The sequence below is a fragment of the Dipodomys spectabilis genome, unplaced genomic scaffold (genome assembly GCF_019054845.1).
Source record: "Dipodomys spectabilis isolate Male_0828 unplaced genomic scaffold, ASM1905484v1 ptg000018l, whole genome shotgun sequence".
Lineage (NCBI taxonomy): Eukaryota > Metazoa > Chordata > Mammalia > Rodentia > Heteromyidae > Dipodomys > Dipodomys spectabilis.
This window is the reverse complement of record NW_024870695.1, coordinates 3872463-3894590: the sequence shown is the minus strand read 5'-3', so window position 1 is coordinate 3894590 and position 22128 is coordinate 3872463. Positions and strand designations below refer to the sequence as shown.

Below are 22128 nucleotides of genomic sequence, written 5' to 3'. Positions count from 1 at the left end.
CTGGCTCTGCTGCTCCTATGCCTGGCTTATATCACTTTTAGAGTTGGAATTGAAGTTTCATTTTGCAGCATATGTTGTGCTGGCTCTGGGGTCTTTTCAACTAGTGTGGGTTCTCCCCCCCCCCCCCCCACTCCTGGGGCTTGAACTTAGGGCCTGGGTTCTGTCCCTGAGCCTCTCTGTGCTCAAGGCTAGCTGCTCTACCACTTGAGCCACAGTGCTACTTCTGGCCTTTTCTGTTTATGTAGTGCTGAGGAATCAAACTCAAGGCTTTATGCATACTAGTGTGGTTTCCTATCTCTAGATGTCTCTCTTATCACCTATCCTAAAAGCCTCTCTTGTCTATGAGCTTAAGAAAATAGGCAACTATGTAAATTACATAGCTTTGTTTTGCTGACTGTAAGAAATACTTCATTAACTTTTTCCTCCTTCTCAAAGTCTGGGTATTTCTGAGCCCTTCAGCAGAGATCTGAGCAAGTTGGGCCTGTTGATCAAAGGCCTTCTCCTTCCTTGATCCAGGCATTTGGTGTTTTCAGTGTCCAGAGGCACTCCAGTGCCCAGGAGGCAGGGATATCCTGGCCCTCGCTCACAGGACTCCCCAAGCCTTTTCTTTGCCATAGTACTTGGAGGATCAATAGGAGCCCTGAAAGGGTCTTACTGCCTCTTTTGTTTGTTTGTTTGTTTTGGTCATGAGGCTTGAACTCTGGGCCTGGGCACTGTCCCTGAGGTCTTTAGTTCAAGGAGAGCACTGTACCACTTGAGCCACAGCACCACTTCATTTTTTTTGGTGGTTAATTGAAGATGGGTCTCATAGATTTTCCTGCAGTCCTCAGATCTCAGATCTCAGCTAAGATTACAGGTGTGAGCCACTGGTGCCCAGCTTACTGCCTCTTTAGGAACCCCCTCAGCCAGGATGCTAGGCCCTGCTGGATGTCTTCTGCTTCCCCTACCCCCAAGGTGGCCAACATCATCTCACAGGAGAAGACAGGGGGTGGAGTACTAGAGAGACTGTGAAGCCCCTACAGGGCCCACTGGAGGCCACCATTTGTTCTTGTGTTTAATTGAAGATTGGAGGGAGGTGCCGAGGGACATCTTCCAGGGAGACCCAGCACTGCCCACTTCCTAGCCCAGAAGTAGAGCAGGCTTACCTGCTTTGTACCAAAGGCGGTGACACATGGAAGTTCTGGGGTCCCTGGCACATCATAATGCCCTGTACCCGAGCATTGCTTCTGATATTGACACATCTCTGTGGGTTGAGCTGGGAAACCCTCATTGAAAATGTTCTTTTTTCCTTTGTGAGACTGGGGAGTCTCAAGCAGAAAAGAGCTGGATTAGAGTGTAAAGCCTAATTAAATTACTCATGCAGTCAACACACATAAGGTTTTATACCTGTCCTTTGGCAGGCTTTAGGGGATTCCTGAGAGCAGGCCAGATGGGTAGAGAGGTGGAACATGCCTGCCTTCAGCCAGGGTTGGTTCGGTGTCGAGGGATGGAGAGAAGGCAGCTGAAGTTTTTTGAGCAGTGCTTTTCTTACTTGTGTGGCTGTATGTGATGAGTGATGATTTTGTTCCCCAGGTCCTCTTTTAGAGATTTTATTTTTGATGTACCCTTGGCCACCTGAGCCTTAGGTGAGGAAGCTGAGGCTGTCTGTTGTTGCTGCGGCACGAATAGCATAGAGCTAGGTAAAGTGGAAGGGCCACAAGAGGAGGGGTGCTGACAGACCCTCAGCTGTGCCGGGGGCAATGTGCTGGCTGGAGGATCCAGCCTCTTGACTCTAGGCCTCAGGCTCTCCTCCTCTGTATAGTGGCAAGAACAGTCCTTACCCAGAAGGTTTATCACATGGTCAATGAGTCATAGCCTGGCCTCGGGGACTCTGAATAGCCAAGCAGGTGGCAGTGGTGAGTGGAACCCCTTGATTTTCCTCCTGTACTGTTTTACCTGACAATTCCCTGGGTCTCAGGTTCCTAATTTTGTACAGGACTTCACTTCCTCTATTTGACTGTGGTCTTCTTGAGGACAAGGGCACTTTCTAATCTGTCACATCATTTATTCAACAGTATACATACAGTGCTTGTTGCTGGGTACTCACTGTGAATGAAATTGATGGAGCTTATCAGGCTCAAGGACCAGAGCCCCATACCAGAGATGTGGACTTTACTCTAGTTCTGTAAGTATTTCTCAGGAAGAAGAGTGGGGAGACATGTTGGGAGTCAGTCACTGTAGCTTTAGGCCTCAGTCTTCTTTTGTGGCATGAGGGAGTTAGGCTGGAACCCCAGCTGCTTTTTTCATTTTTTGGGGGGAAGGAGGGGGGTAGTCCTGGGGCTTGGACTCAGGGTCTGGACACTGTTCCTAAAGTTTTTTGCTCAGGCTAGGCTAGCACTCTACCATTTGAGCCACAGCTCAACATCGAGCTATTTTTGTGCTTAATTAGAGATGAGAGTCTCATAGCTTTCTTTTCTTGCTGGGGCTAGCTTTGAACCAAGATTCTGATTTTTAGCCTCCTGAATAGCTAGTTATAGGTATGAGCCACTGGTGTGCTGCATGAACTGTTATAAGATTGTGAGCTGGTCACTTGCGGGAGGTTCTAGAAGAGCAGTCAGAGCCTTCATAAATTCTTGAGTAGGGAAGGTCAGGAGAGAAGTGGCCTTTAAAGACAACTCTCCTGGCAGTTAAAAGCATGGTGAACCAAAGCCAAAGTGCAGCAACTTCAAAGGTACAGACAACACTTTGGTTTCTAAGGTAGCCTTGAAATAAGAGGCCTTCTTGTTCCCACATGTGATTTTAAGATGATGAGGATTATGCTGAGAATGGAACTCAGTGGTGGAGTGCATGCTTAAGCCTAGGGTTCACTCTTCAGCACTAAAAGCTAGAATAAAATTGACTTATCAGGATCAATTCCCCCTCCCTCCCCACCCTGATTATTTTACAGCTGGCTTTTGGCTTGCAGTAACCGTACAACCCACAAGATAGTTAATTCTGTTATGAAATTGCACTACAGTCATAGTTTTGTTTTTGTTTTTTGATCAGTCGTGGAGGCTGAACTCTGGGTCTGGACGCTGTCTCTGAGCTCTTCAGCTCAAGGCTAGCGCCCTACCACTTGAGCCACAGTGCCACTTCCGGCTTTTTTTCTGCTTATGTGGTGCTGAGGAATCAAACCCAGGGTCTCATGCATGAGAGGCGAGCACTCTACCACTGAGCCACCTTCCCAGCCCTAGTTCTGTTTTTTTTTTGTTTTTGTTTTTTTTTTGATCAGTCACGGGGCTTGAACTCTGGGCCTGGGAACTGTCCCTCACCTCTTCAGCTCAAGGCTAGCGCTCTGCCACTTGAGCCACAGCGCTGCTTCCAGTTTTCTGATGGTTTATTGGAGATAAGAGTTTCATGGACTTTCCTGCCTGGGCTGGCAGGCAGGATCTCAGCCTCCTGAGTAGCTAGGATTACAGGCGTGAGCCACTGGCGCCCGGCAACAGTCATAGTTTATTTCTTTGCCTTTAAAGGTTTAAATTTCATTCACTTGTAACTGATGTGGCTGTTTACAGTTTTGAAGGCAGATGGGCTGTCTTGCACTCTGAGTGGTTGGGGTGTGTCCACTTGGCAGTCTGTGCAGTCATGCTCAGCAGTGGCCCTTGTGGAAGCGTCTGGGCCAGGCTGTTCTGCTTCACAGGCATTCATGCCACAACATGGTTTGTGTTTGTTCTCCCTGTAGGTCATGGCTTCCAACTTCTCAGGTCTGGGGCTCCAGAGGAGGAAATGACTGTTCAGGACTCTTGCTCTTACTCCAGCTGGATAACGGAAAACTGGACCTTCATAGGGTGCAGACTTACCAAGGATAGGAAAGTTTCTCTCTTTGAAGGACTTTAAATTTGCAACAAAGAACATAAAAATGACCACTTCATCTATCAGGCGGCAGATGAAAAACATTGTGAACAATTACTCAGAGGCAGAAATCAAAGTCCGAGAAGCCACTTCCAATGATCCATGGGGCCCATCCAGCTCACTGATGACCGAGATTGCTGACTTGACTTACAATGTAGTGGCCTTCTCAGAGATCATGAGCATGGTATGGAAGCGGCTTAATGACCATGGCAAGAACTGGCGGCATGTGTACAAGGCCCTGACACTGCTGGACTACCTCATTAAGACGGGTTCTGAGCGGGTAGCCCAGCAGTGCCGGGAGAACATCTTTGCCATCCAGACCCTGAAGGACTTCCAGTACATTGACCGTGATGGCAAAGACCAGGGCATCAACGTGCGGGAGAAGTCAAAGCAGCTGGTGGCACTCCTCAAGGACGAGGAGCGACTGAAGGCTGAGAGGGCCCAGGCTCTCAAAACCAAAGAGCGCATGGCCCAGGTGGCCACTGGCATGGGCAGCAACCAGATCTCCTTTAACCGAGGCTCCAGCCAGCCCAACCTCTCCACCAGCTACTCGGAGCAGGAGTATGGCAAGGCTGGAGGGTCACCAGCTTCCTACCATGGCTGTGAGTAATGGAAGTGCTGAATGGGCACTGTGTAGAGGTGGCAGTACTGAGCAGGTGGTGTGGGGTGCCTTAGGACTGAGGAAATGATGTCCAGCACCGGGCCTGGCTGTCTGCTGTTCTCAGCTTTAGGCAGCTCAGACAGTCCTGATTGAGTTATGACCACAAAGGGGCTTTTGGTCCCTTGTCCGTTCCATGGGCTTCTGTGCCTCTGACAGAGCAGCTTGCATAGCTTCCTGGGTTCTGTAGAGACGATGAGCAACGAAGCAGCTTCTTTGTTCAGGAAGCTCTGCCAGCAAAGGGTTTGTCCTGCTGCCCAAAGAGAAGCTGAATATTTGGTAGCCAGGAAGAAAAGAATGCTCTTTTTGATAAACTTATTCTTTAACTTTATATGAAGTGTTTTGTTCCTGGCTGAGCTGTGGGTCTCGAATGGCTCAGTGTATTACTCTATTTTAGCCTCCCAGAGGGAGGACATTGGATCTCACTTAAAGAGGCAAACTCAAAGAAACCTCTTCAGGTGGCCAGAGACAAAGGCCTCCTTTCTGGGCACGCGGATTGCTCAGGGATTTGGGTGCACGTCTGGGTCTGCACTGGGTGAGGCTAGCCTATTCTGGTTTTGTATGTCAGAGCACTTTGAGTCTTTGCCCTACATTACATTCAGAAGAGGTTTCTGGGAGAGGGAGTTCAGACCTGACAGAAGCTGATCGCTGAGCCACATTCACTTCCTAGCTTCCTGGCTGGTTACTGAAAGTGGTCCCAGGAACTGGGCCTTTTTGCACCTTTACATTGTTGGATGACTGCCTGTGGACCCAACCCTCTGAGAGAAAGATGTCCCAGTGGCCTTTGTGTCCTGGGGGCAAGGATGGAGGTAGGGAATGCTGAAGTTGTGTCTTCTAGATTACGCAGATACTGTACCTTTTAGAGTTCACGGCACTGTCAGCCTAACAGCAGGCCCTTCTAAAGGAAGTTGTTTATAGTTTGACAAACCCTTGTTAACCCTGCGTAATCTGTGGTTCTGTCACCAGACCACATGCCACCATTTCCTGCTTTTCTAGGTTTTAATTTGACTTTGTGCTGCCTACCACACTAGCATTTTGAGCAGTGTGTCAAATGAGAGATTTGCATACCAAAGTCAGATTTCCTGCCTCTAGGAATTCTAAATTATTACCAAGCTTAGAGCAGATTAGTATTTCCTGGTCTGTTTCTAGTCATTGTCACTTGCTCTCAGTTGAACTCTCTTTAAGCAATGGTCACAGCCTTTGTGACACCATGTGGAAGTGATAGTAAAGTCATACCAGCAAAATGAAGATTGATTGTTGTCTTATTCCTCTCACGGATCATTCTGCGATGCCCAGAAAGATGACTTTTGGAGTGTGTTGGGGTCTATTCCTCCCCCCCCTCCCGCTTCCTCTGTCATTCACTGCCGTGGTTGCTGTGGTGTATGACCCAGGAGTGTGGTTCTTCTCTTTCCAAACCTCTCACAGCCATTTTTCTCAAGAGGTCAGAGATTTAACACAAGTTGCTGAAACAGCACCACCGGTCATACACCGTTGGTGGAATGTTCTAGGTAGAGGGGTGAGGCTAAGGGGCTAAGGGTGCAGGAGGCTGGTTGTTGCTCTGGGCTCCTTATACCAAGCCTGGAGCCTCCAGCTACTGAGGTAAAGGCTGTGATATCTGATGGAGTTTCCTCGTTCCCTCAGGCCTTGAGCCAAGCTGCATACCCAAGGCTTCAAAGCACTAGGGTCTGCAGGGGCAAGGTGGGACCTTGGGTGGTCTCAGCCCATACCCCTGCTGGGCCGCTGCGCTTCCTCTAATGGTGTGTCTCTCTCTGTGTGTATGTGTGTGTGTGTCCCTGCCCAACAGCACCCGAGGCCTCGCTGTGCCCCCAGCACCGCACAGGGCCCCCGCTGGGTCAGAGTGAGGAGCTGCAGCCACTGAGCCAGCGCCACCCCTTCCTGCCGCACCTGGGGCTGGCTTCCCGCCCAAATGGCGACTGGTCCCAGCCCTGCCTCACTTGTGACCGCGCAGCCCGAGGTGGGACAGCGGTTTGCTTTTCTCCTTCCTAGAAACGCTGGGCAGCTTGCTGGGGGTGGTGGTGCTTGGCATGCCAGTACAGCCAACTCTCTCCTCGTCTCCGGCTGGGCCAGCTCTCCAGCTGCTAGCGGCCTAGGACTCCTTTCTCCTTCTCCCCAGGAGCTTGCTGCGCGCTGTACCTTCCCTGCCGCTAACACAAGTCACTTGCTCAGTAGGGGAGCTGCTTTTGGGGTTGGCATGGGGTGATGGCCCCTGTTCTCCCCACACCCTTTTCCTGACACAGTGGAGAGGGTTCTACTGCCTGCCAGGCACTGGTGGTGGTTGATCGAACCCCTGGGCTTGATGAAGTGGAAATGTGTGATTTATACCTGAGGGGATCCTGGCAAGTAGCAGATCCTCACTTGGTCCATGGAAGCCATTATCCTAATGTGGTATCAGATGCCTGGCTGAGCATCGGATTGTTTCTGCTTCCCTATGAACTGCTGCCAAGGTGAACAGAGAGTTAGCTGTACTGTCAATTCTAGGTCACAGTGTTTGAAGGTACTGGATTCAATGGGTAACTAAAAATGGAGCTTCTCTTTTGGCTAATTAATAATGTATCCTGGTCAAAGCTTACACTGTTGCAGGTTAAACTGAAAGCAGATTTTCATGGTTGCCTACAAGGAAATGCTCTATTTATGTTCCCTCTGCTCACAAGTGGGAGCAGAAAGTTGTCTGTCCTACTCTTAGCCACCAGGGTGCCAACAGCAAGCCCTTGCCCAAGCTCCCTGATAAGGTGGCCAGCTCCATTCAGCCCTGGAGACAGTTACGGTTCATTCGTGCTTCATTAATATTACAGTTGTTTGACTTGGGTATACATGTGATCACTATATTTAGCTCTGGGATTTTTTTCCTTCATGCCCCTACCTTCTCCTATCAGTTTATACTGAAGTTTGGCTTCTCCTAAATCAGTGTTAGAAAATGTAGGGAGGACCAGCTTTGCCCATTAAAGAATGCCAAGGGCAAAGCTTGTTTGGAAAGGTCACCTAAAGACATGTGAGTTACATGCCCAGTTCTCCCTCTCCATACTGTGTCCCACAGAACAAACGTCATGGAGTGCCCTGTCACCATCATGAGTTCTCTACTCAGTCTCGTAAGTGGTGAGGTCTGTTGAGCCTTGTCTGATTTTGTGTTCACCTGGCTGATTGGTGTTCTTGGGACGGTTGCATAGTAAGACTGGGCCTGGCTGTCTCCTTTAGTCTTGACTCTACACCATTGCTTAAGCTGTCTCCTCTGCTTGGATGGCCACCCACAAATAGGGCAAGCTGCTCATGTATACAGCATATTAGGTCTCTTCTGTCTTTCAGCTCTGATGTGAACTAAAGATACATGAAAGATTTTTTTCCTTTGGTTATTTATGCTCCAGATGAATTCTGGGCAAACAAGAATGAGGTAGAAGTGCTTTTCTCCCTACAGCTCAACCCAGCTTGTCTCAATGTCTCTTTTGTTCTTGTTTTTCTGCTTTTTCTTGGAGTTTCATAAAGTGTTGAATATAAGGTAGATAGTTCTTGGATTGATCCTGGAGGATTTGTTTGGAGCATACTCACTTGGAAGTCAGCCTTGGAGAAGTCAGAATAAGGCCTGCTGTTCATCCCTTCATGCCCCTAGTGAAAATGAAGGCTCTGATTCAGGAGAGATGCTTGTGAGGGGTACACTCAGGGTTCCAGGCCATCAGGAGAGGCTTTTTGAGAAGACAGAAGACAGACAGCAGGGGTGAGAGGGGTGGGGGTGGGGTAGGAAGGGTGGGGGGGGGGAAGAGTAGGGAGTATGAGTGTCAGGGTCAAAGGGCAAGTGTGCCTTTGATTGTTATCCTGATAGCCATTGAAGAATTTTCTTTCATGAGCCAGATCTCATTTCATCTTCCCTCTTCCCTACTGTCCTCAAACATCTGTAGATCTGACCGTCAGCAGCCCCCATTTACATCCCCCTATCATCTTTATAAGTGATGCTCTAGTGCTGAGTTCCCTGTGGAATTGTCCCTGAGCCTTTGACAAGGGAGACAGAGCCTTCTTTGATGATAGACCTCGGTTATCCTCCTCTTCCACCCTCCAACCTTTGCTTCTCAGCCTCTACTGGGCCTTGTCTTCCCTCAGAAGCACCCTAGACCTCAGTTCTGCTGGTGGCTGCCCTTAGGGCAAGGCTCCAAGTTCTACCTCCCCCTGCCCTCTCCAGACTACGCGTGTGTCAGGCTGTGCTAAATGCAGTAGAGTCCTTTCCTTTGTGGTACTAATGTGGTAATGGGAAAGAAAACATAAGTAAATGGTATAGCATGTTACATGAGGAATACTCTGGAACACAGCAGCACATAAACAACCCAGCCATGGCTTTCTGGAAGAAGTCAGGATGGTTTGCAGTATGAAACACACAGGATTGGAGGAAGAGGAGAGGGTGCTCATGGAAGAGCATTCCTGGGAGGAGCATCAGACAGAAGTCTGGGGTGGAAATGTGCTGGCAATTGAGGACCAGGAGGTGGCCAATGCCTAATGAGGCTGGAGCCTCATTAGCAGGGAGAGGATGGGGCATGGCAGAGTCATTCCTGCAGGGGGCACAGGACCTGCAACTTCTGACGGAAGTATTCCTTTAATTCCTAGTTCATCGTTGGTTAGTGTTTGGGAGTTCTAGCCAGAATCGAAACTATTAAGATCTGCAAGTGCTTACTCTCACTGTGTTTACTTTCCATTGACCAGGAGCCCTACTCAGTAGATTTAAGCCTCTATCAAAAGGCCTCTGGGTGGTTACTCTGCAATGGTGAGGTAGGGAGAGTCCCAAGCAAAATGGTGAGAAGCACTGCGGGAAGTCTCTGTGGCTGTGGGGGGCAGGGCAGGAGCAGGAGACCAGTCAGGAGGTCACATTCTCATCCATGTGGAAGAGGATAGGTCTGGGAGTTGGGTGGTGGTAGAGGTCTGGGAAGTAGCCAGGCCTTGAGTATGTCCTAAAGAAGAGCTGAGAGGATTTTCTGGAGGCCTGCACCCACACTGAGGGATAGAAGGTGAGGGGAATTCTGAGGCCTGTGAACAGGGGCCAGGAAGTAAGGATGGCTGTGGAGGAAGCAAGTTTAGGGGCAACATGTGAGGTATCTATGCCACATGTAAGCCGAAGTGTCCAGTTGGGAGACAACTCTGAGCCAGAGGTGCAGGTGGGGACATGGTACATGGATACTAGTTTTGCTTTTTCTGCTCTTTGGCTTCTCCTGGTGCTCATGTTTAATTGGGGGCTCAGGGTATACTTGCCTGCATTGGCTACCTTCCCATGGTCCTGCCATGCAGTTAGGACTGTGTGTGTTAGCAAAGCTGTCTGTCTTAGAGAAGCATTTTTGGGCTTAGATTGCTGAGGGATTTGCCCAAAATGGCAGAGAAAGCTGACAGCATGGGCTGGAACACTACTTCTCCCACCTAGGGCCCTTGCCATCCTTTCAGGTTCTACAGGACTGGCCATAACCTGAGTGCCCGGGAAGAAGTTGCAGAAGTTTTTTGGGGTGGCGCGTAAAGTGGCAGATGGGGGATATGAGATCTCTTCAGTGAGTTAGGACAGAAGAAAGATAGCTGCCATTCAAGAATGTAACACTCTCAGGATGGGGCCAGATTTCTTCCTCCCCCTCCTCCTCCCCCTCCTCCTCCTCTCCCTCCCTCCTCCTCCCCCTCCTCTCCCTCCCTCCTCCTCCCTCTTCCCTCCTCTTCCTCCTCCTCCTCCTTTTTCCTCTCTTCTACCTGGCCTAACTCCCATCAAGGGCTGGTTTATGAAGCAGTGTTTTCTCAGACAGCTCTGCTTCCTCTTGCTGTGCACCCTGCATCAACCTGCAGAGGCAAGGCCACATCTGCCTCAATCTACTCCAAACCAGCCCCTATTGCCTGTGCCAGTCTTCTTGTTCTTAAGAAAAAGGACAAGGAAGAAAGGAAGAAAGAAGGCAGACATGCTCAACACTGATTTGCTCTTTTGAACCAGAATAACTTGAAGTCCTGGATCAAAGCAGCATTGGCAAGCTGTTCTCCAGGTGGTTCTGCCACTTGCTCTTGGTCTGGGAATGCCTGACAGTCTTGTCTGTCTGGGTGATGCCTTGGGCATTCTGAGCCCTATGGTGTGGCTTAGGTCTTCTCCCAGGGGAATGTCAGGGAGTCCTACAGGCCTGAGCAAACACTGTGGGCAGAGACTGCCCTCACATACTATGACAGTGGCTTACCAAGTGATTACTGGAGATTACAGCCAGCCGTTGAATGCCTTTATTCCGCTACACTCCACAAAGGATTTGAGTTGGCTTACAAAACACATGCAGTGCCATGGATTAGATGGATTGCTAGCAGAAAGAAGTGGGGCAAAAGGAAAATAAGGATGAGAAAATAAAACAGAGCCAGCCAAACACAGTGGCTAGAGGTAGATCCAAATTCGGCTTTGAACTTATTAGCCACCAACCCCAAAGAAGGCAATTGCTCTTTGATTTCTAGACAGGGGTCCAAAGGCTTGATCCTTACTGTGCATGCAGTAGGGCAGAGCCTGAGAACACTTGCCCAGAAGAGCATGCACAGCACTGTGTGAGCACTGTCCTCAGGGCCACTGCCCCTCCCTGGATTCCTGTGGGCTGAGTTGCTATTCTCTAGTGGCCCAGCAAGAATCCAAGTGGAGGCTGGCATGACCATTGCATTTCCTCTAGCACAGAGCCCCTTCCAGCTGTTCCCCTTTTTCAGTACCAGGGTTTGAATCCAGTGGTCAAATTTGCTTGGCTTGCTTGCTCGGTTGGTGCTCTACCACTTGAGTCATACCCCCAGCCCAACTTTTGGAGATAGAGTCTCAAGGTCTTATCTTCAAAACTGTCCTTTGGGTCTCAGCTCCCTGAATAGCTAGGTGTGAGCTACTGGTACCTGGGTTATCCCTTTCCTTTTTTCTCATAATGGCACTAGGAGGTGGGCAAGGTAAAGTGGCTTTTAATATGGGAGTGGCTGGAGTCAGCCCAAAAATTCACTCAGGAATGAAGAATTTGAACTGGTACTTTTGAACCCTGGATGTCTTTCTTCTCTTTGCAACTAAAAAAAAAAGTTTAAATTTTGTTTTTTGGTGCTGATCTTGGGGCCTGGCTAATGTTCTACCATTTGAGCCATACCTCCATTTCCCACTTTTCTTTTTGGTCAGTTGTAGAGCTTGAACTCTGGGCCTGGGCGCTATCCCTCAGCTCTTCAGTTCTAGGTGAATGCTCTACCACTTGAGCCACAGTGCCACTTCTGGCTTTGAACCTTTATCCTCAGATCTCAGCCTCCTGAGTCCTGAGTAGCTAGGATTAAAGGCAGGAGCCACCGATGCCTGGTCTTTTCTGATTTTTTGGTCATTAGTTGGAGATAAGAGTCTCACAGACTTTAGTACTCAGGTTGGCTTTGAAATGCAACCCTCAGATCTCAGCCTCTTAAGTAGCTCGGATTATAGGCATAAGACTCCGGCACCTGGCTAGTAGTTCGCTCGTTTTTTGTTTTTTTTTTCCAGCCAAATAGAGGAATATGGAATATGTCTTGCAAATTTTAAGATTGTGTGGTCTGTCACACATAATGCTTTCTTTTATGGCTTTTTAAAAGCAGAAAAGCCTATTTAAACTGTTACTTAATTGGGACTCAGATCTTGAAGAGCTCTCTGGTGGTCAGAGAGGGATGAGATTGTTCTCACAATGGAAACACACAGTCAACATTTCTGATTTGGGGTTGCTAATTACATGATTGAAATAGGCTAATACCACAGACAATGGAAATAATCAGTATGGCACCATCATCTTGTCTTTAGAGCATCCTTTGTAGTATAGGCAAACAACCGGTGGCCAAAATACCAGCATAGTAGAAAAGAGAGGTAGTTCAGTGAGGACAACTCTGTCACTGAGCTGCTGTCTTTGATACATCGAATGCTCAGGATAGCAGATGCTAGTTTCAAGCAGTCAACTTCAAGGGGGATATTTTAACCGTTTACATGAATCCAAGTAGGAAGGAAGGCTTTGTTAAGGTAGACTTCCCTTTGCCTGGGAAGATGGGCCATATAAAATTTGAATATAATATTGCCATGTTATCCTGTGATGTCTTCAGAGTGCTTTTACTCTGAGATGATCTTGTTTGTTTTGTCTTCTGTCAACCCTCAGCAGTACAGCCCAAATCGGGTGCTTCCTGAATGATGCATGAATGTAAATAAGCCTTAGTTCTTTCTTTTCTTATCTTTTTTTTTTTTTTTTCTGGCAATATTTCTGTGTGCTGTGTTTATCTTTGTGGTGTCAACTCTGGACATGATTTTTTTTTTTTTGTCTGTTCTGGGGCCTGAACTCTGGGCCTGGGCACTGTCCCCCAGCTCTTCAGCCCAAGGCTAGTGCTCTACCACTTGAGCCATAGTGCCACTTCGGGCTTCTTCTGTTTATGTGGTGCTGAGGAATCAAACCCAGGGCCTCATGCATGCGAGGCAAGCACCCTACCACTGGGCCACCTTCCCAGCCCCAGTGTTGGTCTTTTCTTTCTTTCTTTCTTTCTTTCTTTCTTTCTTTCTTTCTTTCTTTCTTTCTTTCTTTCTTTCTTTCTTTCTTTCTTTCTTTCTTTCTTTTTTCTCTCCCTCCCTCCCCCCTCCCCCCTCTTTCTTTCTTTCTTTCTTTCTTTCTTTCTTTCTTTCTTTCTTTCTTTCTTTCTTTCTTTCTTTCTTTCTTTCTTTCTTTCTTTCTTTCTTTCTTTCTTTCTTTCTTTCTTTCTTTCTTTCTTTCTTTCTTTCTTTCTTTCTTTCTTTCTTTCTCCGTCATGGGGCTTGAACTCTGGGCCTGTCCCTCAGGTCTTCAGCTCAAGACTAGCACTCTACCACTTGAGCCACAGTGCCAATTCCGGTTTTCTGAGTAGTTTCTTGGAGTTTATTGGGCTGGCTTTGAACCAAGATCTTCAGATCTCAGCCTCCTGAGTAGCTAGGATTATAGGTGTGAGCCACCGGCACCTGGCCAGTGTTAGTTAGTCTTTTGAAAATACATTTTGAGGTGTTGGAGTTTGGCTCAGCTGGTAGAATGCCAGCCAGTGAGCAAAAGTGTCAGGTACTGACGTTGAGTCCTGTTCTTGGGCCTAAAAAAAGGAAGAAAAAAAAAAGATATATATTGAAGGCTTTTACAGTGATGATTTGGTCAATGACAGATCACATATGGTAGGCCCCCATATTTTATTATCAAAACTGAACAATTTCTATGACATAGCAGTTTCTGTATCTTGTCAATGCTGGGGAGACAATTCAGGGTGTATGCTTGCTTAAGCACACTACCAAACCATACCTCCAAACCCTCATCTAGTAATTTTCTTTTTCCTTTCCTTTTCTGGGTGGTGGTACTGGATTTGAACTTGGGACTTGACACTTACTAGGTGGTTACTCTACTTCTTGAGCCATGTCCCATCCTTTTGTGCTCTGGTTACTTTTTTTTTTTTTGGTCAGTTCTGGGTTTTGAACTCTGGGCCTGGGTGCTGTCCCTGAGCTCTTCAGCTAAAGGCTAGCACTCTACCACTTGAGCCACAGCACCACTTCCAGTTTGCTGATAGTTAACTGGAGATAAGAGTCTCACGGATGTTCATGCCCAGGCTGACTTTGAACTATAGTCCTCAGATCTCAGCTTCCAGAGTAGCTAGGATTACAGGTATGAGCCACTGGCATCTGGCTCTCTGGTTACTTTTGAGATAGGATCTGGCTTTTTGTTTGGATTGCAACCCTCCTTATTCATACTTTCTGCGGTAGCTGGGTTGACAGACATATATTACTTATGCCAAGCTTTTTTTGTTGTAATAGGGTCGTGTGAACTATTCTTGCCTGAGTTGGCCTGGAACCAAATCTTTGCCTCCTGAGTTGCTAGGATTACAGGTATGAGCCACTGGTGCCAATCCTCACCTAGTCTTTATATTGAACCTTTTGACCATTTAGATATGTTTAGGTATACAAATAGCATGATGTCTGGAGTGTTGACCACAGTGATGAGCTGGCTGTACAGGTCTGTTGCCTAGCAGCAGTGGGTAATCCTGTGGAACTAAGGGGTGTGTAGGCTGTATTGTGTAGATGTGTCAGTTTACTCTGTGATGTCCTCATAAACATTTAGCAGTGTCGCTTCAGCCCTGGTGATGGCATTCAGTTGCGTTTGTGTGGTTTCCACATAGTTTATGGTTGAGTTCAGCAATAGGATGATTCATACTTGTTATTGTTCAGAAAAAAAAAATTTTGTTTTGTCATTTCTCTTTGCCCTGTGCTACTAGCTCCAAAGCTAGCTTCCGAGGAACTTCTAAATACTCCTTAACGTCACAAAGCCTGGCCACACTTCTGGGCATATCTCTGTCCCTGTGATGGGTGACTGCAGGGTGCCGCCAGGCTGCAAGTGTGCCCAAGGTGTGTGTGTGGGGGTGGGGTGGGGGGTGATGCAGGCCAGGCTTTATTGAGTTGAAGCGTTCGCCCTGGAAAGTTACAGGCAGCAGGCAATGCTCCACTCTTAGTTTGGACATTAAGTTTGCAAATTAGTCCCTCCTGTCCATTGCTCACAGTCTCCATGTGGGCTGCTTCAGTGACCACCTTTCCAGGTCTAATGGAGGGAGCGCAGTGTGGTGAAGTAAGTGGACTTGGTCCTCATTGTACAGTAATGGATGGCCATTTTGTGCTGGCGTGGAGTAGGCAGGGGAAGAGAAGACAGCATTATCTGTTACCTCATTGTAGATAGCTGTCACACACTTGGTGTGCTTCTTCCTGGTGAACATCTGCCCTTGGTGGCACTGTAAACATACCTCTGGCTGCTCTCTGTCCTCCAAAATTGTAATTGAAGCATTTTCTCTGCTTCCTTCTTAACAGAACTGGTAAACCTTTTAGCAGTTCACACTGTAAAAACACTGGAGCTGGTGCCTGAGTAGCCTCAATACATGAGTCTGGAGTTGGTGGTGTTCCCCAAGAGGACTCCAAAATCAAGTCTCTTATGAAAAATGGTGCAGTATGTGCGTAGGACCCAAGCCTAGGACCCAGCCTATCTTCTGTCTCACCTTTAGATGCTCTGTAATACTCAGTGGTGGTATAAATGTTATGCATGGCTACCTTTCTCTATTGTTCAGGGAACACTAACATGACAAAAGTCTGTCATGCACCTATGGCTCACGCCTGTAATCCTAACTACTCAGGAGGCTGAGATCTGAGCATCATGGTTCAAAGCCAGTCCAGGCAGGAAAGTCTGACTCCTATCTCCCATGAACTACCAAGAAAAAGAAAAAGCCAGAAGTGGATCAGTAACAGTACCATGGATGGGTTCACTTGCTCACTTTTTGCCCTGCTGTGTGTCAGGGCCAGCACTATGCTTTTAAGGCTCTCAGAAGGTGGCTGACACTTTCCTGGTAGACCCAGGATAGGACAGGCAGATGCATCTATAGAGTGCTTACTGTGGCTCCTAGGGCAGGTTAGGATCCCACTGGGCTGGTCTAACCCTTAGCTCTTTGGTTACCCTTGTGTAGGAGGGAGGCCCTAGGTTAGCTGGTGGTGGGGATGGGCACTAAGTGAAGAGCAGTGCTCCACCTCCCCATGCACTTGGTCACTGAAGTAAGACAGTTACTGGTTTATGGTCTGATTGTGTGTACTAGCTATATGCATTTTCTGTGCTGCTGTTCAGCTAACACTTAGTTTTTTGTTTTATTTTTGTCAGTTGTGGGGCCTGAACTCTGGGCCTGGGTGCTGTCCCTCAGCTCTTCAGCTCAAGGCTACCACTTGAGCCATGGTGCCACTTCTGGCTTTTTCTGCTTATGTGGTACTGAGGAATCAAACCCAGGGCCTTATGCATGCAAGGCAAGCACTCTACCACTGAGCCACCTTCCCAGCCCTTAACAGTTTTAAAGCTAAGCCTTGGCAGATGACTTTTCTACTGGTGAAATGGACACAAACATAATACTTCTGTCCTGCGTTAAGGCGTAGTTACATATGCTAACACGTGCACTTCCCATGCTCCTGCACCTTGGAAATGCTCCACAACTGGATTATTCATTGTTATTGCAGTTATTGTCAGGTTCTCAATGATATAACAAGGCTGTGGTAAACCATTTTTGTGCAAGAATTTTTTATTTTTTAAAGGATTCTTTGTACTAGAATTTGTTTGTACCAGCAGTGAAATTAATGGAAAACGTATAGGAACATTACTGCCTTTTTCCAGAGTGCACCCTAGTAGTTGGGGAGAGTACTTAGCTGATAGCCATGGACCCACAATAGGCACTGTGATTTTCTTAACTGTCGCCACCAATGTAATAGATGGAAATTGCTATCAGAATAAAAACAAAACTTGTTTTAGAAAATGAGTTCCTGTTTTGAAGTACAAGTTGAAAGCCAGGCACCAGCGGGCTCACATCTATAATCTATAATCCTGGTTGTGTAGGTGGTGGAGGTCAGGAGGATAGATCCTGGTTTGAAGCCAGGCAGAAAAGGTTTTTTGTTTTTTGTTTGTTTTTTTTTTTTTTGGTTGGTCATGGGGCTTGAACTCTGGGCCTGAGCGCTGTCACTTAGCTCTTCAGCTCAAGGCTAGTGCTTTACCACTTGATCCACAGTTTATTGGAAGTAAGAGTTTCACGGCCTTTCCTGCCCAGGCTGGCTTTAAACTGTGATCCTCAGATCTCAGCTTCCCTAGTAGCTAGGATTACAGGTGAGCCATTGGTACTCAGTGAGAAGAAAGTTTTGAGACCCCCTCATCTCAACCAATAGCCAGGCACAATGCCTGTCATCCTGGCCAGGCAGGCCAACGTAGGCACAAAAAAAAAGCAAGGAAAAATTCCATCTTAGCAGAAAAAACTGGGGATGGTAGCACCTGTCTTTTATCTTGGTTACTATGGGAAGTGTAAATAGGAGAATCATGGTTCAGTCTGGCCCAGGCAAAAACTGAGACCCTAACTTAGAAATAATTAGAGCCAAAAGAGCTAGAGGTATGGCTCAAACAGTTGAGCACATATCTAGAAAGTGTGAAGCCCTGAATTCAAATCCTAGTACCACAAACAAAACAAACAGTTTGACCGTCTCTTATTCAAAATGCTTGGGACCAAAAGTATGCCATAGTTCAGACTTTTTCATTTATTTTCTCTTTTCCCTCTCTGTCTCTCTCTCTGTCTGTCTCTGTGCTGGGACCAGTCCTGGAACTCAGGGCCTAGGCACTGTCCCTAAGCTCTTTTTGTTCAAAGCTAGTACTTTATCACTTGAGTCACAGCTCCACTTCTGGCTTTCAATTAGAAGTAAGATACAGACGTTCCTGGCTTTGAACTGTGATCCTCAGATCTCAGCCTCTTTGAGTAGCTAGGATTACAGGTATGAGCCACTGGAGCCAATTTATGATTGAACTGAACAAGAGAGAAAGTGTTTCTTTGAAGTTCTTTCTTAGTGTATGCTTACAAGCTTGGGTGCTAACCTTGCTAGCACCTTGTGGGCCCTGTGGACCCTTTCCCACCCTGGCTTCTTCTGGGATTGCTGAGCCCCCAGGTTTGTGGGGGGGGGGGACATCTCTTCCCTACCACTGCTCCCAGGCACTGTGAGACCCACATCCCAGCTCTGCCCAGGGAGGGACAGACCGTGCCTTTGTTACCTGCACATAGGGAAGAGTGCTTAATATGTTGGTTGAATCCTCCCTGCTCCGTTCAACAAGCTGGGAATCTGCAAGGGAAAGGGTTTAGTCTATAGTCCCAGAGAATAGCCCAAACACTTGTTATTCAGCTGAGGATGGATTTTGAATCATGTGGACAAATAGAAGGACTGTCTTTTGTCTCTGTTTCACCCTCCCCCCATCTCCCTTTGCAGCTCTGTACAACTGACTAGGCTCTGCTTTCCTTCCCACCTTCAGCTTCCTTGTCTATAAACTGAATGGAGGTGAAGAAATTACAGCCATTGTTTGTTATACTGGAAAATAAACTTGAAGCGGAGCCCATAGAGATGGGAGTGTCTGCTGGGTACCAGGAGCAAGCTGGTGCAGCCCCTGCCTTCTTCAACAGCCAGAGTGGAAGGTGGCTGGCTGTGAGCTGATCACCAGCGTAGAATGTGGCCAGAGATAATGATGGCTGAGAAGACAGGCACTGTGTGGTGCCCTTTGTGTGTGGGGGGGGTGTGCCCTGTGTGTGCTGCGCCTGCTCCAGCTGCCTGGAGTCTGACCATTCCCCGCCCCTTACCCCATGGAGGCTAAAAGACTGTCCAGGTAGCATAGCAGTGAAGGTGCATTTGTGAGAGTGGTGCTAGAAATGACATTTAGGGACAAGGACTTGTCTTTCCCATCTGAGAACTGCAGTCTAAGGGAGCAGGCTGGAAAGACAAAGGACTAGAGGTTAGTGTAACAGGTGTCTTGGGAATGTGGGATTGTGAGCACAGCCCATGAGGTAGCACCAGGGGACAAGGCACTCTGTTCCCATCATGTCGACGATACCCACATCAGCCTGGCATACTCTGTGAGTGCCGTGAGGTGCATACCAGAAGAGGCTTTGGTCTGCTGCTGAGCTTCTAGGGCTACTGCAATGAAGTTCCACCTCCATATGCTTAGGGCACAGAAATGGATTGTCTCAACCATTCTGGAGGCCAGAAGTCTTAAGATCAAGGTACCAGCAGGGCCAGGGCCCCTCTGAAACCTAACGGGAATCCTCTCTCCCTCTCTCCCTCCCTCCCTCCCTCCCTCCCTCTGGTGGCTGGCAGCCACATCATTCCAAATCTCTGCCTCCATTTCCCCTGGCTTGTTCTCCTTGTTTATGCAAAACCTTGGGATCTCATTTTAGCTAATTACATTGGCATGGGCTCTAGTTACAAGTAAAGCCACATTATTCAAGGAGTAAAGACTTTAATATATTTGGAGGGGACCCAATTCTACCCACAGCCTGTGGTCAGAGAAAGTGCCAGAAGTACTGGGACTGTACTGGGCAGCAGCACCCTACCCCATGAGGTCTCCTGCATGGCTGCTGGGTTGTAGCTAGGACCAGCAGGACTCTTGATGGCCTCAGACCAAGTGGTTTGGGAATTGCCAGATACCGTGGAGTCTCAGTTAAATGTACCTAGCATCCCATCACTCAGACTATGTTTGGAAGCCACTGTCTGGCTCTAGTTCCCGCTACTGCTCCCCAGCTGGGTCAGAGGGTATGGCTGGACTGCTTAGACCCTCCTAAAGCCCTTTGGAAAGCCTGAGCCATCAGGCTTTTCCTTCATGTGTCCCAGGGGAACCTAGAGCAGAAGTTCCTCACTCTCCTTAGCCCTTACCTGTTAAAGGGGTTCATAGGGTTGGGGGTAGAGCGTAGTGGTAGACCAGTATATGCTGTACAAGCACAAGACCCTGGTTCTGTTCTCTCAGCACTGAGTGTGTGTGTCACACAAAGGATCAGATTGAATCTCTCACCAGGCTTTGGGTAAGTCACTGCCCTCCAAGACCAGTCATGGTCTGTGTAAACTGAGAATTAATGAGAGACCTGTGAACATTGTACACGTTATATGCTGTTCTCATGGTAACTCAGTTGGCTCTCCCAGCAAGCCCAGGAGGTAGGGACTATCTGTATTCTTTGGATGAGAAAACAGGCAAAGTGTGTTTGATCTCCTAGGCCAAGGTCTTATTAAGAAGTGCAGGACCAGTACTTCTAGCTACTTAGGAGGCTGAAATCTGAGGATTGCAGTTCAAAGCCAGCCTGGGCAGAAAAGTTCCTGTGAGACTCTTATTTCCAGTTAACCAAAAAACTGGAAGTGACTCTGGCTTGAATGGTAGACTGTTAGTCTTGGGCACAAAGACACTGTCCCTGAGTTAAAGCCCTACCACTGACAAAAAATAAAACAAGTGCAGGGCCCAGACCTGAGCCACAGGGCTTTGGGCTGTACTTTTGGAGGCTGAGGATACTCAGCTTAGATCAGGCAGGGAGCAGCACCCCGGAGGGAATAGACATAGCCATTCCCTGAGAGCAAGTACCAGGAACGGAAACTCACCCACACAGAACATGCGGTAGAAAGCCGTTTTGGTGAAATTGCAAGAAACTGTGAGCAGCTGCTTCCTCTGGGAAGTGTTGGGGGGAAGAGCAGGACAAGAGACGCTTGCCCTTCCCCCCCCCCCCCCCCCGGCCTTTTATGCTGAAGTATTAAGTCATGAGTGTCATCACATACCACCCCTTAACCTCAAGGATGTCTGTCTTCCTGGGGAGTCACATAATCAGTAATTGCCAAATTTAGATTTTGCCAGTTGTCCTCAAAGTATCTTGTCCAAGGATCCAGGATCACATGTTTCTTGGTGGTCCTGCCCCTACTATGTGTCCCCTCTCCTCCCCCCTGGATGCACCAAGGAGACCGTACTGGTTGTCTAGCAGGGTGGCCCTCGCCTGGGTTTGTCTCTCTGTTGCTGCTTGCTTTGTTCAGCCCATTCCTCACCCTGGACTCATTGTGACCTGGGAATCACATCCAGAGCCTGATTCCATTTGTCTCAGCACATTGCTGGGACAGTTCTGGGTGATGGTGTGATGTCAACAGGTAGGTGGCCATCCTACCACTGGGGATACTGGCTTGGCCACCTGTCAAGATGTGGCCACAGCCTGTGAAACAGCAAACTGCCTGTGATCTTGTTTTGGTGTAGGTCTCATCTTATTCCTCTCTGACCTGGCTCCGTGTATTTTTGTTCCCTTTTTTAATATCCTTGGTGGGTGAGCTGATCTTTATTTTCTCCTAATTCTCCTTACTCAACTAAAAGGAACCCTTCCTGATTGTTGTTTGCTATGAGGAAGCAGAGACCCTGAAGGGCCACTATGTTGAGAAGCTTTAACTCTGCCTGAGCTTCTGGTGAGCTTCTTTCTGATGGCCAGAGTGGGTGCTGATTCTGGAAGTGGCCTGGAGAACCACAGTAATGTGTCACCACATTACTGAGGAAGCCCCAGTAAGCATTTCCTCACAGCTTAGTAATGAGGAAGGAACTTACGCATGATGAAGGAAGCTGACCCTGAGCTGGTTTTGGTCCTAGTGTGGGCTTCTCTCCTTTCCTAAAGAAAACTAGGCAGAAATAGAACAGAGACCTGCCATACTGGAGCCCCAGGGATGTTCAATAGAGGCCTGAAATGGTTAGTCTTTGCTGGTGATTTGGAGAGCAAGGGTGCTCAAGAGAGTTCTGGGCCTGGAATGGAGGAGAGGGTTCTGGCTGGGGTAACATGGACTCCGCACGGGTGGGCCAGCTGGGTCCTGCACCCATCGCGTCACCTCACGCAGTAGATGCCCTTCAGTCAGCGTTTATGTGGCTGGCTGGCGCTGTTGCAGCTGCAGCGCTTTCTAGGAAAATGACAAAATGTAACTGATTGGTAAGAAATGGTTTCCTGTTTTCCAATCAACTCCACTGCTTCACCACCTTCTTTCAGATGAAATAGACCAGAGGATTTCCTCCCTCTGAAACGTCTCCATGTTTGGAGCAGTATGTTTGGAAAGGAGGTCTAGGTCCCCAGGGCCTGTCTAGACGGTTGATGGAGTAGGTAGAACAGTGGTGACAGAGGGAACCAGGATCAGGACCCCTGTTCTCCCGAGCTGGAGGATCCTTTGGTCTACCTGTTACAATGAATTTTGTGGAAAATGTCTGACAGCAATCTGGAGGGGATAAAAGTGAGGATCCCCCCCCCCCCCCCCATGGTTATGCTTTTGG

The 22128-nt window shown here is 48.1% G+C and overlaps 1 protein-coding gene across 5 annotated transcripts in view; it reads left to right on the top strand.

Moving 5' to 3' along the window:
* Positions 1-22128, top strand: part of Epn2 (epsin 2) — an 82861-nt gene that overhangs the window by 39366 nt on the left and 21367 nt on the right. For 3 of the 5 annotated variants that reach the window (XM_042673586.1, XM_042673572.1, XM_042673576.1), the window contains exons 2-3: positions 2055-2164; positions 3701-4472. In XM_042673586.1, the coding sequence (XP_042529520.1) occupies positions 3878-4472 (595 nt within the window). In that variant the 5' untranslated portion in view covers positions 2055-2164; positions 3701-3877. Of the gene's footprint in view, positions 1-2054; positions 2165-3700; positions 4473-6332; positions 6504-7510; positions 7514-22128 lie in introns of all 5 variants that reach the window. The other 2 variants (XM_042673587.1, XM_042673583.1) reach the window with 2 other exon arrangements.